At 48.1% G+C, this 17,338-nt stretch overlaps 1 protein-coding gene across 1 annotated transcript in view; it reads right to left on the bottom strand.

Moving 5' to 3' along the window:
* Nucleotides 1-17,338, bottom strand: part of LOC119445961 (uncharacterized) — a 153,141-nt gene that overhangs the window by 20,709 nt on the left and 115,094 nt on the right. The window contains exon 3 of the mRNA XM_037710263.2: nucleotides 283-542. Within this exon, the coding sequence (XP_037566191.1) occupies nucleotides 356-542 (187 nt within the window). The 3' untranslated portion in view covers nucleotides 283-355. The remainder of the gene's footprint in view (nucleotides 1-282; nucleotides 543-17,338) is intronic.

The following is a 17,338-nucleotide window of genomic DNA, read 5'->3' as shown; positions in this document are numbered from 1 at the left end:
ATCAGACAACGAGAGAAATTGTAGAAGCTTGCCACATATCTAGACTGCAAGAAGCATACGCTAGTCATCCGTCTATCGCTTTGAATGACAGCGAATTAACTTTCTCAACAATAGAAGATAGTGCGCCGATTATGTGGCATTTCTTGTTTTTGCCATGTGGAACGTGTGCTCTATGTTGCCCATGCGCGATGATCATGAGATGGTTTTCGAGGGTGTATATAGGCGTTGTGCTAGGAACCTAGCGACCAGCTAGCCCGTTCGAAAGCACCGGTGTTTACGCACCTAAGATGATGGGCAGGTGACGGCGGGGGAGATTGTGGTGAAGTGGATGGAAAACGCGCCGGCTTCCGGGCGCTCACTCTTCCCGGGCCGAGCGCTTGTAGAAGCCCTCGAAACCGGTCCTGTCGATCTCGTCGAAGTTGCGCTTGTAGAAGCCCGGCCATCCAGCGTGGTCGATCTCGTCGAACTCGCCGTGGCCGTAGCCACGCTTGTGCAGGCCACCCTGGTCGCCGCCGAACGTCAGACCGCTTAGGGAGTCGAACCTGCAAACCGGGCGATGTAGACGTGTTCAGTTGTAAAAATCTTCGCGTTATACGCGTTGTTTTACACCCACACAAACACCATTTGACATCTTTTATAAATCAATTCTTGGATTCACGGTTGGTACTGTCAACAAGAAACTCTTCTACCTTTTTCAAAGACTCGTCGACATCTTACATGCTCGTCATTATCTATATCTTCATTTTAGTTTTTGGAAGCATAGTTATTCTAAGACTGATATTACAAGAGCCACTGTCGTATCTGCATGCGAAATATATTCGACAAGAAGGTATTTGTACTAATTACTTTCAGCCACTCTCAGCGGCTACGCCGCTTGCGAGCAAGAGCCAGAACCCCTAGTTTCAAGACGTCTTACCGGACGACATCGACGGTTTCAGAATTTTCAGGTCTTTGAGCCGCGCTTGGTCCCATCATCCCAGAACAAGCTCGACTATTGTCCGCATTATGCGACTCGAGGGCATGCAGCGCTGCAGTCTTTACAATCATAGCTGTGACGTGCACAGCACAAGCAACTGGTACTCGGAGTTAGAGAGCCTATTTACACTTTAACCTAAAGAAGAGAAAATGTAATTAGAAAAGAAGACTTTTTCAGAAGTATAAAGGCTACTCGGCGTATTCACCATACGTGTCGTTCAGCTGTGCGGTTGGGTTTCCGTAGAGCTTAGCTGGGGACACACCAGATCTTTTCAGGTCCCTTTTCATTACGCAGAACACTGGAACTAATAGAGTAGCACAGGAACTTCCTTAAATATTAAGCCTGAGGAAGCTTGTTGGCTGCATGCAACATTGCCAGTGTACTTGTGACAAAGAGTGTACATTTAATTGCACCACTTCCCTTGACCTTGCTCATCCCCTTTTTCTCCCTTCAAAGATGGTATCTAAAGAAAGGTCATATCCGTATGTAACGAATAAAACATTTTGACCACAGCCACCACACGCGGAGAGGATTTGACCCAGTGAGGGGCTACTATAGCAGCAGAGTATGGGGGAGATGAAAGCCTCTCACTCATCGGGACGGGTAGGAATTAGCAGATTACAAAACAAGCTTATTCGAAATGAAAACAATCAGTCAGACTCTCGGAAACAGGATATACTATATACTATATGAGCTGAAACACAGGTGAATATGGTTGAAGGGGCTCCAAGACAACGCGGTGACGTCGACATTCGAAAAATTGAAGAAATAAACACATTTTTGTTTACTCATTATTAAACCAACTTTTAAAGCGAAGCTATCTTTGCCTTTGCTCCCGATTTTCCGGGCGCAGCTTCTGCTGCGAACTGGCTCACGTGTGCCGCTGGGTTTCTTGCAGACAGCGCTCGCTTCCACGCATCCCGGAGGAAAACTCACAGTGGAGGAAAAGAACTAGGAAGCTTACCAACAAGTAGGCGACCGGTATTGTCAGCAACACGGCAACAAAGAACGTCAAACGCCAAGTGAGAGAGGCTGAAACAACGTATTGGGTGGCGGCAGCAGAAAAGAAACCTGTTATGACTAACTACCTCAAAGGGAAAAAGAAATGAGGAAAGAAACGATTTATGATAACTCAAAGGGAAGCTCTTTACTTTTCGAAGCGAGATGAAGATGCCTTAGAACGCGTAGTTATAAGCGAGGTACACCAAGGATGAATACGCATGCGCTTGCTGTGGTAAAGCTAGGGAAATGATGGGACATGTTTTATTGGAATGTGAAGATATCTACCCAGCTGCCAATTTAGGCTCCTTTGGCGTCCTTGAAGTTCTTGGGTTTAGGTATAGCAGGGGGAAAATAAACATGTCCGCAATAGAGACTAGTAAGAGGCGATTGGAGGTTTGGTGGCAGAAAAGTAGGCAGACCACAAACAACAGAGACGTACAAAAACAGAGTTCCCAGTAGTGGGTAAAGAAGTTTTATTCTTGGAATTCTTTGTATCTGTGTGTTTTCTCATAAATATAGGTAGGACCTTAGGCAAAATAATATTTGTCGGCCCTTCCACTCCGTGAAGATGGTCAACCAGCGAAGCTGAAATGTGCAGCCCCGGTGTTCATCAATAGGTTAATCCCGAGGGTGCATTAAAGTACTTCTCAATTATGAGGTTACACGTTCGGCTGCGACAGAGACAACGACGTCACTGACGGTATGCCCACAGTCTGCCGTTGTTGCTTGCATTCGATGTATCGAGTTTGCTCGGCGGCGTGGTTAGCAGCATTCGCCCGCCATGGCCACTTGCGATTCATCGAAATTAAATTGCTTCAAAATTAAATCTGTCCGTTACGTAAGATAATGAATGGCTCATACCTCGTTAAACAATGGCTCATATCCCCGTAAACGCGGCCTCCACATTACGATGACAGAAGAGAAGAGGAATTGAGGAGGCAATGGCTGGAATGATGAGCGGCAACGGAGCCAGCTGTGGAAGAGGACGACGATGACGAACGCGGGAGCAGTGGCATGAGCGCGTGCCGATAACGAGCATGAGCGTAACCCAAGGGGCGACAACGAGCCAGCTGCGGAAGAAGATGACGATGCTCGAGCCATTGCTGATGATGATAGTTTTCTGTACACAGGCGATTTTGCCTAGCCATATACGATTTCGCCTTGCCATCTAACGCTTCGCATTAATAACAAAAGCTTGGTGGCGCAACCCACCACCCCGTTTCAAAGGGGACGCGCATAGCATCCGTCCATTCATCCGTCCATGCCGGCCGGCGCCACCGCGGCAGCATTTCAGTTTGCTCGTCTGGCACGTGCTGTGCTTGCTTTCTCATGCGGAAAAAATGCAGGTGTTGGGCGGTAGAAGTCGCGTGCTGGGCTGTGATAGTGTCAACATTACAATCGTCCGTAGCCTGAAGAGAGCGCTTGGAGCAGGCCTCTCAACAGCGTGCTGGTCACGTACGCAGAAGGAGCACGTAAACCCGCGCCAGAAAAATGAATACAAAGCGTGCACTTAGCATCGAGGACACCCAGGCCCGAAAGAAGCGTCGCGCGGAACAGGAGCGTCTTCGCTACGCCGCGAGACGTGGCGAATACGTCACGTGGCAACGACACGTGGCGGCCATGAAAGACGACGATCGTCGCGAGCACTGCGACCAGAAGCGAGAAGCGCAGCAACGACGCGTGGCGGCCATGGAATACGAGTAGCGTGGTTAGCACCACGACCATAAGCGACAGAGCAGAACAATAATTATTGTCAATCAAAGCAAACGGCATCGAAAGCTTCGCTTACATCGATTCCCACAGTGCGTGGGATGCGCATATTGTTTTGCAAATCGCAGCCACCATGCAGTGTTGGAGCCGCTTTCATCACGAGCACCGGTGTTGCGGCTCATATTGAACACGACTGCGCAACGTTTGCACACGCTTTGCGGTGACAAGACCAATCCGCAGATAGGATTTAAATTTACTAGGTAGCTCGTTGGAGCTGCACCGTATTCCTTGCCATTGACGCAGCGTTGCTAGCGCTTTTCGCACAACGGGAACGCTATTAGGCTTCCTCGGGGACACTGGCCTGAACCAGATGCTCTTCCAGGTGTTCCTGCTCACTTTAATCCAAGCGTCAGCTGAAATAATCCAAGTGCCATGGAAATAATCAGAACACCAGAATATATCCTCCTCATTGCAGGGGTACCCAATTGGGTACCTCTGTTTCTAATTTTACAACGCTTTCTAAAATGAATTATTACCTTCGAGACCCATATTACCCGTTTGGGTACTTTGCATTTTCCGCTCTGTGAAAGAGATGGCGCTATGTGTCTTGGCGGGGCCGCCGCATAGAGAGCCAGACAAGGCTTCCTCCAGCCTGCACGCACGTTTTCGTCCACGCGGTAGGTACAGTTTTATTACTTCGCCCTACGGCGCTTTTCTAAACTTGATAGCTGTGATCACAAAGATGACACACTAGAGTTATTACTGTGACGTGTTTAGTAGGAGTTTTGCAAGAATCGTAGGTATTAGGCGTGCTTGCAGTTCCGGATACCCAATTTCTTTGGGACTCAGTTGCTGTATTTGAATTTACAGGCAAGTACCACACAGATGGAGAAATTCAGGCTCTTTTGGAGCAGAGTGAGGCTGATTTGTCAGATTGTGATGACCCAGAGTGGATCGACAACTCCGCACAAGGTTTTGGACGAATCCGACGTGGAAAGCAGAAAGCAGCTCTGACGACCTTGCTGACCAAGTGAACCAGCCATCAACCACACGTTGCATAAGGAAAACTAAAACGTACGAGCATTTTACATCTTACTTGTTTAGCGCGTGCATGTTCAGTTCAAAATAGATATCTCCCTTAACCTATATTAAATTGTAGAATTTTTTGATCGAAAGGTTGTCTAGGTTCCCCAGTGTGAACTTAAGTGGAGTCGGAGCTGATATCAGCGCGCAAGAACCAAAATCGCCTTACATGTACTTTCCGGCTCAGTCCAAAATGTATTCTGTTCAAGAGAGGGGTGGTACGTGGATCCGTTAAGACGAATGCAAAGGATATGCGGACCTTTGCAGGCATTCGTATTTTAATGGGTGTTCTGAAGATGCCACGAGGGCGCATGTACTGGTCGTGCCAACTAATTGTAGAGGTAATCACGAATGCAATGCAGCGCGACAAGTTTTTCGAGCTTCGCAGCCACCCACCATTTGACGACAGGCTGTCTGTAACAGACAAAGAAAGAGAAGAGAACAGGCTTTTCCTCGTGAAGCCAATTGTTGAGTTTTTCAGGAAAGCATGCCTAGAGCTTTCCCGTTCAGAAGAACTCTGCGTGGACGAGCAAATGATTCCTTTCACTGACAGGTGTCCAATGCGGCAGTGTCTCCCAAGCAAACCGAACCCTGTTGGGCTGAAGAATTTTGTGTTGGCGGCGTCTGAAGGCTTAGTTTTGAACTTAGCAGTTTAAGTCGGGAAAGAAACTGTTCCTGATGAGGAGTTGAAGGAACTGGGCCTTGGGGGAGCCGTTGTAAAGAAACTGACTGAAATGGTGAATCGACATATGTCACCTTTCTCTTCACCGATAGGTACTTTACTGGAATAAAACTAGCGGACTTCTTGCTCAGGAAAAATATTTTTCTTACTGGGCCAATCATGGCCAACCGCACCAATGGTGAAGCATCAGGAATGCCAAATGACAGGTCCATGAAACGTGGAGAGTCCTACTGTAGAGTACGCAATGACGCCAAGCTTCGTCTGGTCAAATGGAAGGACAAGTCAGTCATTTTGTTGTCCACCTCATTTGGGACTGAGCCAGAAAAGAAGCGCCGAAGGTGGCCAAAAGAAGGAATGAAGAGAATCGAAGTCGCTCAACCTGACATTGTAGCGCAATGCAATGAACACAAGGGTGGTGTCGACCTCATCGACCGCTATGTGGCTTACTACAGGGTCGTAATGCGCAGTAAGAAGTGGACTGTGCTATTTTCTCTCACATTTGTAGGACATGGTCTGCTGCAACAGATGGGTGCAGTACATGAGGGACTGCGAAATGGCCATGGTTCCTAAGGAGGATAGGCTCGCTTTGCTGAGTTTCGAAACAAACGTAGCTAACGTGCTCATAAAGCAGACATACCCAATTCAAGCGGGCCTAATTTGAATGCAGAAGGCGATGCGGAATCCACTGCACCTAACAGATCCAAATTAAACACTCTACCACAGGACGAGGTGCGCTACGACATGACTGGACACTTTCCTGAGCATGGCAATCTAAGTGCAAGGGGAAGTCGTGAGGGAAGTGCCAAAAATGTGACGTGTTTCTTTGCCTCCAAAGTAGAAACTCTTTCCTCGAGTTCCATACGCCTTAAGTCCCAGAGTACCTACTTGGGTACCAGCAAACTACCTTCCGTTAGAGTTTTTCACCAGCAACAATGTTGTTTTACGTTCTTTTGCGTCCTTTTTTGTTCGATAAAGAAGTTTCAATCAAAAAGTTTCAAGAATTGTTGTCTCAGGACTCAGGAGGATGTATAACCCAAGTGACAAACATTTATTCTTAGGGCCGACGTACTTAATGTACGCGTCAGCACAAACAGGCTGCGTTTAAATTTAGTGAGCAGCCATGAAAGTGAGCGGGAAAAAGTGTCGATGCTTGTTAAAATTGTAATGAGATTTAATTAAAGGAGAAAATTAGTCTTGCAGCAGCATAGCAGCATCTAACAGCCCGAACTCTCTGGCAATCACAGCATGGGTCTTCGTCTTCTTTCTTTGGGCTGCTACCCAAAACACGAGGCGCGTCTGCTTCATTACATTGGCCCCGGGTGTGAAACGGAGCCATCCTGGCGACTCAGGGAACACACAAGATGAGGGGGTCGTAATATGGCTTCAGGCGGCAAACATGCACCGTCTTGCGACACCGACAACGAAGGTCCGATGATGGTGTGACCGGCTCGACGATATAGTTCACAGGTGAGGAGGCGTCGATGATCCGGTACGGGCCATGGTACCGCGCAAGTAGTTTGGAAGAAAGGCCAGGAGTGTGAGGCGGTATCCATAGCCAAACAAGGGAACCGGCAGGGAAGGTGGGCGTGGCCTGATCACTGTCACGTCTTGTCTTTTGATGCCCCTGATCCTCGCTGGTCAGCGAACGAGCCAGCTGGCGGCAATCTTCGGCATATCGGGTGACTTCTGAAATTGTAGTGCACTCGGAGGCGTCAGGCCGGTAGGGCAGGATAGTATCCAGTGAACACGAAGGCTCACGTCCGTACAGGAGAAAGAAAAGGTGAAAAATCGGTGGTCGCTTGCGTCGCGGTGTTATAGGCGAACGTAACGAACGGGAGTACGGTGTCCCAATTGGTGTAGTAGGACGAGACGTATATCCTCAACATGTCGCCGAGTGTTTGGTTGAACCGCTCCGTGAGACCATTCGTTTGTGGGTGATACGCGTCGACTTCCGGTGAATGAACTTGCACTCTCGAAGAAGGGATTGTATCGCTTCTGACAAGAAGACACGACCCCTGTCGCTGAGTAGTTCTCGAGGCGCACCGTGGCGAACGACGAAGTTACGAAGAATGAACATCGCAACCTCGTGCGAGGTCGCAGCGGGAAGGGGCGCGGTCTCGGCGTAGCGTGTCAGGTGATCGACACCAACGATAATCCAGCGGTTTCCATATGCGCTGTATGGGAGCGGGCTATAGAAGTCTATGCCGACGTGGTCAAACGGTCGAGCAGGCCACGGTAGCGGCTGTAGTGGGCCAGGAGGGCGCTGTGGAGGGGTCTTGGTTAGGGAGCCTACATGCAAGCGCTGTTTTTTGCATGTAGGCTCCCTAGTCTTGGTTTGTTGGCACATGGTGCATGATCGCACATACTGCTGGACAAACCGATACATTCCACGCCAGTAATATCGTTGGCGCAGTCTTGTGAATGTTTTTAGGACGCCGGCGTGGGCGCTTTGAGGGTCGGCATGAAAGTATACGCGCAGATATCGGAGCGCATGTGACCAGTTATAGCCAAAAGCCATTTCCTACCGTCAGGCATATAGTTGCGGCGGTAGAGGGTGGAGTCTCACATGGCAAAGTGGGCTGCTTGACGGCGTAGCGTCCACGTTGAAGGAATGACCAATGAAGCGGCAAGATAGTCGAGCAGCAGGGCAAGTGATGGGTCCTTGCGTTTCTCGGAGGGCATATCAATGGCAGTCAGTAGTGACGGGTCTGAGGTCGTAGATGGAACAGAAGGAGAAGCCACATCAGGTGCCATCGGTGAGCGGGAGAGCAGGTCAGCGTCGGAATGCTTTCGACCGGAGTGGTATATGAATGTCGTATTCCTGCAGGCGAAGCGCCCAACGGCCGAGGCGACCCGACGGGTCTTCGGAGAGGCATAGGAGAGCGGTGCCGTCACAGGAGCTGGCGGGCGAACGGAGAGAAGTGCGTCAGATATTTGGGCACGGATGACTTGTTGCACGGCCGGAGTCAGTGTCGGGGCAGGCTCCTGGCTGTGAGGGAGCAGCGACAGCTGGCGGGCCACTTCCTCTCGAATGAAATCCTTCATCTGAATGACGAGACCAGAAGAATCGGTATGGCCAGCTGCGACTGCAATGGCCGCAACAGAGGCAGCCTGCGGGACGTTTTGGCGGGCGATGTACGTTGGCGGCGCAATTCGTCGAAACTCTAACACAGGTTGAAGAGAATGGCGAATCTGGTTGGACTCTTGGCAAACAGCATTTGAAGCGCGTCGTCCTCAATACCCTTCAGAATATGTTTGATCTTCTCGTCCTCCGTCATCGTTGGATTAACACGGCTGCACAGATCCAATACATCCTCGATAGAGCTGGGGAAAGTCTCACCCGGCTGGTGTGCTCACTGACGTAGACGCTATTCGGCACGTAGCTTGCGGGCAGCGGGGCGGCCAAACACTTCGATGAAATGTATCTTGAATGCGGACCAACTGGAGATGTCAGATTCGTGATTCTTGAACCATAGGTTGGTGACGTCAGCAAGATAAAAGATGACGTTAGTCAGTTTTGCCTGGTCGTTCCACTTATTATGAGCGCTTACGCGTTGATAGGAGGACAGCCAGTCTTCGACGTCATGTTGCCCTGTCCCGCTGAAGATGGCCGGGTCGCGCTGACGGAGAACGCCGGCGCAAGTGACAGGGGCAGCAGCCATTGGTTCAGTCGGAGTGTTGGTCGCGTCATCATGGTGTTGGTGGGCAAGGTACGAGTGCGGAGCTCCAGGGTGACTTGAGGGATCCCAGCACCTCCACCAAATGTAATGAGATTTCATTAAAGGAGAAAATTAGTCTTGTAGCAGCCTAGGAGCAGCTAACAGCTCGAAATCTCTGGCAATCACAGCGTGCGTCTTCGTCTTCTTTCTTTCGGCTGCTACGCAAAGCACGAGGCGCGTCTGCTTCATTACACCTTCTATACTGTGCCTCTTGTGCATGTCATGTGCATGTGCATTGGGTATCAGTTGGTCATTTCATGAAACACGTACCACTCTCACCCGGAGCAGCCTGGTAGGCGTGTGGTCAGGCAAACATATTCAGCACCCGCTAATGAATGTCTCTCTTTGCAGACGAGCGGTCATAAGTGCACGAAGATTTCGTAGTTTATACAGTTGCACGTGGTGTTCAGACCCCATAAAAGCGCATTTAGCTCCCACATCAGTTACCAGCCTCGTGGTTGATGGTTACGCTTCACTGCGGGACAGGTAGGTGGCGGGCGTTTGTGCCGGGGACCCGGTATAATGTCGAACCGGCAACTCGGTGCATTACGGCTCCGCTACCGGCAGCGTTGCAGTGACCCAGGTTGTCGTTGCTTGCGGATAGTGTGCACGGTTAGGGTCAGTCCTGTCCTATAGACCTTGGATCCAGGCTAGGACCGTCTCCAAGACGGACCTCCTTGTTGTTGTATACTGTGTAGCCTGTGCTGGCCGAGGTTTTCGGCTGCTTCGGAGACACGAGATCGGATGAAACGACGGTTTTTACCGAGTATTCGCATTCAAGGAAGGGAGGTGTCTCATGCCTGATGACTTACCAAAGAGACCTGCAGCGCTGTTCGATCTTCGTAGTGTCGCCGTTTACAGAGAACGCCGTGCACAGAAAAAAAAAAGAGCATCAAACACCTTTAAGGGTGCTGGCTTGTTTCCAGGGACAAACCATGGTTTTCTTTTTCGGTGGCTTCTTTTGTGACAAGTTAACATGACCGCATGAAAACAAACTACACGAAATCTGCACGAAATAAGCTTTCCGAACTCTTAATGTCGAATTCTCGTATCAGATCTTTAGTTGAGTACCATGGCGGTCAGATTTATAATACAGTTTTCACCTGCATCTTCTTTGACCGCAGGTATAATTGGACCTCGCTAGAAGTAGAGTAAAATTTTTAGACTGCTCTAATGGTAATGATGTGAGCCATGGAACACGCCAGCACCGTCAAGAATGTCATTCTATGATGCGTATTCTTTTTTCGATTGATACTCTTGGATAATAATTATTGCCAAGTATATATCTAAAAAAAAGTTAAATTTAAATCACTTAAAGGAAGATAAAAAAGAATACCACCTTCCTGTATTAAACAACTGAACAATTTCTACAGCCAGAAATTTGTTCAATTCTTGTGGGTTGGCGTGTCAATAGTATACAGCGTGTCACAACTACCACGCACAAAGATTTAAAAATATGAAAATGACATGTAGCTGGACAGAACCAAGGTAATGTTGTTTGCCGTCGCTTGCAAATACTCGCATTATTTTTTGCTCTCCGCCTAGTTACATAATTAGACTTAGTTAATTTCACAACTTCTCAAATATTATAATTAGATGTAAAGGGTCAATGAGAAAATTGTAGAGCAACATGAAAGACTCCCGATACAGCTTTGTGTTGCTCAATACGCGCCACATAAAAGGGTTTTTCCGGGCGTGAAAGAAGCCCGCGAATACAAGCCACGTGACTGGCTGCTCGAGGCACTTGTCGCACATTGTTGCCAGTTGCCAAGTTGGTATAAAAGAAGTTCATTGAACAGATGCGCCTAGCAAGTGCCGCATACCCAGTGACCCAAGTTCGGCGGGTTCGTTATGAACCCTGTCCTCTCAGCTCAGCTGGATAACGTGCTACCTATTTGACCATGGACTAGCCAGGCTCAGGTTTGCGAAAAAACTGTTAAATACAAAGATATATATATACGGAACAGCCGCCACAGTGTGGCTACACCGGGAAGAAGGAAGACGACGGGTTCCTGCTTGATTTAGCGTCACCATTTTGGCCTCCGTTATCTTCCCTGTAAATAAAGCGTAAATAGCCTTGGGCATCAGTTACACGTAACATTATTTGGTGGAGGTGCGGACGTTCCCCATACCCGTCATGGAGCTTCGCAGCGGTCGCAACGGCGCCACTGCGACATCGGCTCCTGCTGCCGGCGCTTCATCTACGCAAGCGTCTCAGCCTACTGCTCCGACCTACGTCGCCATTTCCCCCTAACGGGATCCTGGTGTTTTCACCGTAGTAGGCAGTCCTGGTGTCGACGACTGGCTCCACTTATACGAACGTGTCAGCACCCGTGACAGGTGGGATCTGACTATTATGCTTGCCAACGTTCTTTTCTACCTCGACGGTGCTCCACGGGCAAGGTTCCAGATTCACGAAGAGGAGATCTCGAGCTGGGATCTCTTCAAAGAGAAGCTCCGCGACCTTTTAGATGCGAAGCAGCTTATGGTCGGGGCTATGTCACTCCCACCCTCCGCCGTGCGGCGTCAACACCCCTACTGCGCATGCGCATCCTCCTCCCCCTCCTCTCCTTGTCTCAACTCCTTTCCTCTCGGTATTCCTCCTCTCCTCACCGACGCTCCTCTTCTCTCTGGATTGCGCAACGAATGGCAACACCTGCGGCTCCGCGCGCGATAATGCGAAGCAGCTTATATATGTAGGTTTGAGGCGCGACGGTTGGCGCCCCAGAGGCACCGGCAACAGTCACCAACGCCGCGCGCGTTCGGTGCGAACGCGGGAAAAACGCCGACGGCGTCGACAACAGTTCTGCGCGTTGCTGGTGCTGCTGCATGTCCAAGTTTATACAGCTGATAAAACTGCCTTGAGTCGACCCCCTGGCTGCTTCGCATACTACTCAGGGTTCCCCTACGGGAAGACGGTGTAATTTTTTTTTGGCAATCCGCTCAGTCGCCGACTCGATGCCAAGAAGTCCCTTGCCCATGGAGGAAGGAAACCCCAGGAGAGGCCCTGGCCAGCACGAACGTATTGGAGAAGGTGTGGCGGTAGTCACGGACTGTTTTTCGCAAAGGATCACTGGGACGGGTGCCCCAAATGTCAATGTTGTTATGGCGAACCGCGCTCCTGAAGCTTTCGCTGCTGCTCTCGGTCTCTGGAAAGTGAGATAAGATTTTTCCGCCGGTGTATTTCCCGCAGCACCTTTTGTTCGCGAGAAAAGCTGACTTTGAAGTGTTGTGTGTAAGCTTGAAAGTTGGGTTTTGGGTCTGTGAGTGTGAGTGTCGGCCAGCAACAGATGCACTCAAGCAATCAGGGCTCGGGTCTTCGTCGTCTTCTTCAACGTGCCACGGAAGAACACAGGCAGCGCGTCTGCTTCACTAAAACTGCTACAGAAGTTTTGTAGGCTTTGTTTAGACGCGCGTCAGGAGCACACACTTCCGGCTGGTCGTAACAATGCAAGTTCAAAGTTCACGCCCATCTGCTCCGGCGAGCTGCAGAACCCCTGATTGGAGGCGCAAAGAGAGGTGGCACACCAACATGGCTGCACTTCCGGCTTCAAAAAAGTGACGTCAGGGCCTCTCCTGTTTTGTTTCCTTCCTCCATGCCCTTGCCACACGTGTTCAGACGTCGACCGAGTCCTACGTGTCGTACATTCTCGACGTCTTGGCCCTTTGTGCCAAGGCTGACCCGAGTGCGTTACTATATCTTAGATTACGGCCAATTACATTTTTGTAAGTGACCCGAGAATTAGCTTTTGACTATGGGGTCAAACAGACAGTGCGTGCCCAAATTGTATTAATTTCGTGAAAATAAAGATGGAACTGAAACTAAAAAAAACAAAGCATTGCAATGTGAAAGTAGTGCGAAGCTTCGCGGAATGCGGTTTCGGAAGCGCTTTCTACTTTCTCCTTATTGCTTTTCAGGATGTGTCAATCGGACAAGTGGCAAGACAAGACTAAAAAACAGTCCGTTTTATTAAAAATCAAGGGGTTATGTTATTTGTAAACCTTGCGACCCTTTATACGCAACGCCTCACGACTTCAACTTTACTGAGTTGGAAGAATGCCAACATCATGCTACCGTATAAACCGGAATATAACTGGATATTATTTCATTAAAAAAAAAAAAAAAAACAAGCTAACAACCCCTTGTCTTATATAGCGGTCTTGAGCCGAATCTGAGTCGTCGTTTGGTAACCTTGTAGAAGCGAACGGCAACATGACCGCTCAGCGCTAGTTTAACGTATCAGGAAAAAAAAAATGCGTGCGGTATTGCCGTGCACAAAAAGGAAAGCTGCTGAAGTGAAACTCGTGCAAAACATCATTTCGTGGGCGAGGCGCGGTTCATCCGCAGCTTGAACACACTCGCGGACTTTGTGCGGCAACTTCGTGCGCGCTCGCTGTCGGTGACCGTGCATACAATTCGCTGCAAAGCCGTGGATATATCGCGCGATAAATGGTCGGCTTCCGAAGACAGTGCTGCACCTTCCGACGGATGAGGCTACTACGGCTCCGGAGGGTGGTGAGCGGTGGCGTTTCGAAAATAAATGCATTTAGGTGATTTTCGGTTGTTTTCTTCTTCTTTTTCTCTTTTTCTTCCGCTAAACGTCGGGAGTCGACCTATATTACGACTCGACCTAAAGTCCGATTTATACGGTAATCCATACGAAGACAGACGTCAGAGAATTAAGGAATTATAGCTTATTAGCTTGCTTTCAGAATTTTATTAAGTATTCTCCAAGGTAATTTCGAATAGAATCAGGGAAACACGTAAATTAAACGAGAAAACTGGCTGACTTCGAAAAGGGGTATTCTACAACCCTTTTTATTTTATATGTAAAATGCTTTCAATATTGTATTAAATAAACTCCAAGGTAATTTACAATATAATCAGGCCAACACTTAACTTCAATAAACCTAGAGAACAGGCTGGCTTCAAAAAGAGGTCTTCTACAATGGATCACATCCACGTCATCAATCAGGTAATTGGGAAATCAGGCAGATTACAACCAAACTTTCTAAATGGCTTTCATAGAAAACTAAAATGTGTTTGATGCTATACAAATGCCTCTACTCCTGGACTAAGGAATGCCTCAGTGTGTCGTCAATGACTAAAGAAAGATACGTGACTATCGCACAAAATATCTATACATATACGAAACATACCTTAATTCTGCACAGAAAAAGCGCAGACGCCTATCATGAAACAGGTAAGCAAGGAAGAACAATCTCGCCAATGCTGTTTACTGTATGTCTGGTATGTCTGGAAGAAGTATTCCAGTTATTAGACTGGGAAGGATTAGCAGTGAGGATCAACGGCGAATATCTCAACTACCTTTGGTTAACAGATGACGTTCTCCTGCTTAGCAGCACAGCAGATGATATGCAACAAATCATTGAGGACATTAACCCACAAATTGTAAGAGTAGGATTGAAGACTAACATACAGAAGATAAATGCAATGTTCAATGTCCTGGCAAGGTGACAAAGAGTCGCAGTCTCTTTAGCGTACGCTAAAGAGGATGAAGGTGAAAGCCTGCGTGCTCGCGAGACATACACTATATTACTTGCCATTCCCATTCGAATGCGTTGTTACTTCCTATTACTTGTTTTGTCGTGGGTTCGATTGCCGTAAAAACTCTCGCCTAATTATCTGTACCTTAATTCACTTTGCCTTAATCAACACCACAGGTCGTGGTTCGACTCCCACCAAAGGTCATGGGTTTGAGTTCCTTAATGAACTCTATCTTAATTGAGGTAAAGTTAATGAAGGTAGAGTAGAGCAGGGCTTATTATCCTTTCCGGGCAAGTGGGGGGGGGGGGGGGGGGGGCTCATCAGACGGCGACCAGAGTATATAGCGCGCGCACACTAACATACGCTCATGTACTATGTACAGGTGCTCAAAATGAAGCTTTACGGAATGTTTAAAAATCGCCTTCGGCAGGTAGCATAATTCTCACTGTTCAGCTGGGTTATTCGAAGAGGTGGACATTAGCAACACGAGAAATCGAAGCACATATTCAACCAGTAACCAAAAATTGACTAATCATCTTCTTAGTTAATTACTTTACTACACATACTGCAATTTACGAATTGCAGCTGGTGAGTTTGGCAGGCCGCATCCACTTGAAATGAATTTCCGGGATGAGACCAGTTTCAAGATATTATTTCCGAAAGTGTGGGGCGAAATACATGGGCGTTCCAGTTACTTTCGTGCTTCTATGTATAAAACAGCATTTTGGTAAAAGAGTAAGTGGAACAACAGTGCATTTTTACGGCGAGTTTGATGGCGCATATCTCCAAAGTGGTGTCATTCTGAAAATAATTCCAAGTGGATACGCCTGACAAGCTCACCGGCTACAATTCGTAAATCGCAATGTGTCGTAAAGTAATTGACTAGGAAGTTTATTAGTCCATTTTTTGTAAATTAGTTGAATATGTGTTTCGATTTCTCGTGCTACTAATGTCCGTCTCATCGAGTAACCCATCTGAACGATAAGAATTATGCTACCTGCCGGAGGTGATTTTTAAAAATTCCCTAACGCTTAATTTTAAACACCCGGTATATACAGGGCACTGCACATTTCGCTTCGCATGTTCGAAAACAGCGAGACGGCTGCGACGTGACGTGTGCCGTCACGCACGCACTAGGCAGACCTTTAGCAAGCCAGAACCGTGGAGTAGCCGTGACTTCACGGAAGCGTGCTCGTCTTGTTCGATTGCCACCCAGGCCGAAAGGTAACAAATTTTCTTTTCAAAGCCACTAATTTACTTTGTTTAGAGGAACCTCCCTGAGAAATGTGACGACAATCCGCGCATTCTTTGACGTGTTCTTACTCTTTGCGGCGTCGGCCATTTTTTGTCACGACTCAGTTTCGCCAAGGTCACCCGCCAACATAGACACCTAAGGCTATATATCGCCTTAAAGAAATCATGATTGGCAGTCAGCCTTTAGAATCTGTCCAAGAGTATAGTACGTTTATTTGAGTCAATGACGCACAACCTACCCTGACCATATGCAATCGCACCTACTGCTCGGACCCCATAAAAGCGCATTTAACTTCCACATCAGTTACCAGTCTCGTGGTTGATGGTTACGCTTCACTGCGGGACAGGTAGGTGGCGGGCGTTTGTGCCGGGGACCCGGTTTAAGGTCGAGCCGGCAACTCGGTGCATTACGGCTCCGCTACCGGCAGCGCTACAGTGACCCAGGTTGTCGTTGCTTGCGGATAGTGTGCACGGTTAGGGTCAGTCCTGTCCTATAGACCTTGGATCCAGGCTAGGACCGTCTTCAAGACGGACCTCCTTGTTGTTGTATACTGTGTACCCTGTGCTGGCCGAGGTTCTCGGCTGCTTGGGAGACACGAAATCGGATGAAACGACGGTTTTTACCGAGTATACGTCTTCAAGAAAGGGAGGTGTCTCATGACTGGCGACTTACTAAAGAGACCTGCAGTGCTGTTCGATCTTGGTAATATCGCTGTTTGCAGAGAACGGCATGCACAGCAAAAAAAAAAAAAAAGCATTAAGCACCTTTAAGGGTGTTGGCTTGTCCCAGGGACAAACCATGGTTTTCTTTTTCGGTGGCTTCTTTTGTGACGAGCTAACATGACCGCATGAAAACAAACTACACAAAATCTGCACGGAAATAAGCTTTCCTTACTCTTAATGTCGAATTCTTGCATCCGATGTTTAGCTAGGAGACCTCGCTAGGAGTAGAGTAATTTTTTTAGACAGTTTAAACGGTAATGGCGTGAGCCATGGGACACGCCAGCACCGTCAAGAATGCCTTTAGATGATGCGTATCTTATTTGCGTAGCTATTCGTGTCGTCTTGGCGCAGTATTGCTCTGAGCCGTATGAAGCAGGTCATTATATTTTTTTTTCAATCCGCCAAGCTGGGAAATTAACAAAGGTTACCTAATTATCTTTTTAAGTATTAACTCTGGCGAGAAATCCTCAATAAAGATGGTGTAGCACTTGTTCAGAAACATCGGATTATTTCATCTTTGCTAAGATAACTGGCCTGATTATTTTTTTAAGCGTTTGTTTAAATGCGCGAAATTAAAAAAAGATTCAGGTGACTGTCCGGCTAACGCGCTGCGCTTTTAGTGCCCTGAAAAATAAGTTGAACGAATTAGCAAAGGCTGCTCCACGCAAAGAGGTCGATTG

Source organism: Dermacentor silvarum, chromosome 3, assembly GCF_013339745.2.
Source record: "Dermacentor silvarum isolate Dsil-2018 chromosome 3, BIME_Dsil_1.4, whole genome shotgun sequence".
Taxonomy (NCBI): domain Eukaryota; kingdom Metazoa; phylum Arthropoda; class Arachnida; order Ixodida; family Ixodidae; genus Dermacentor; species Dermacentor silvarum.
Note: the sequence above shows the minus strand (reverse complement) of the source record. Positions and strands in the feature narration are given on the sequence as shown.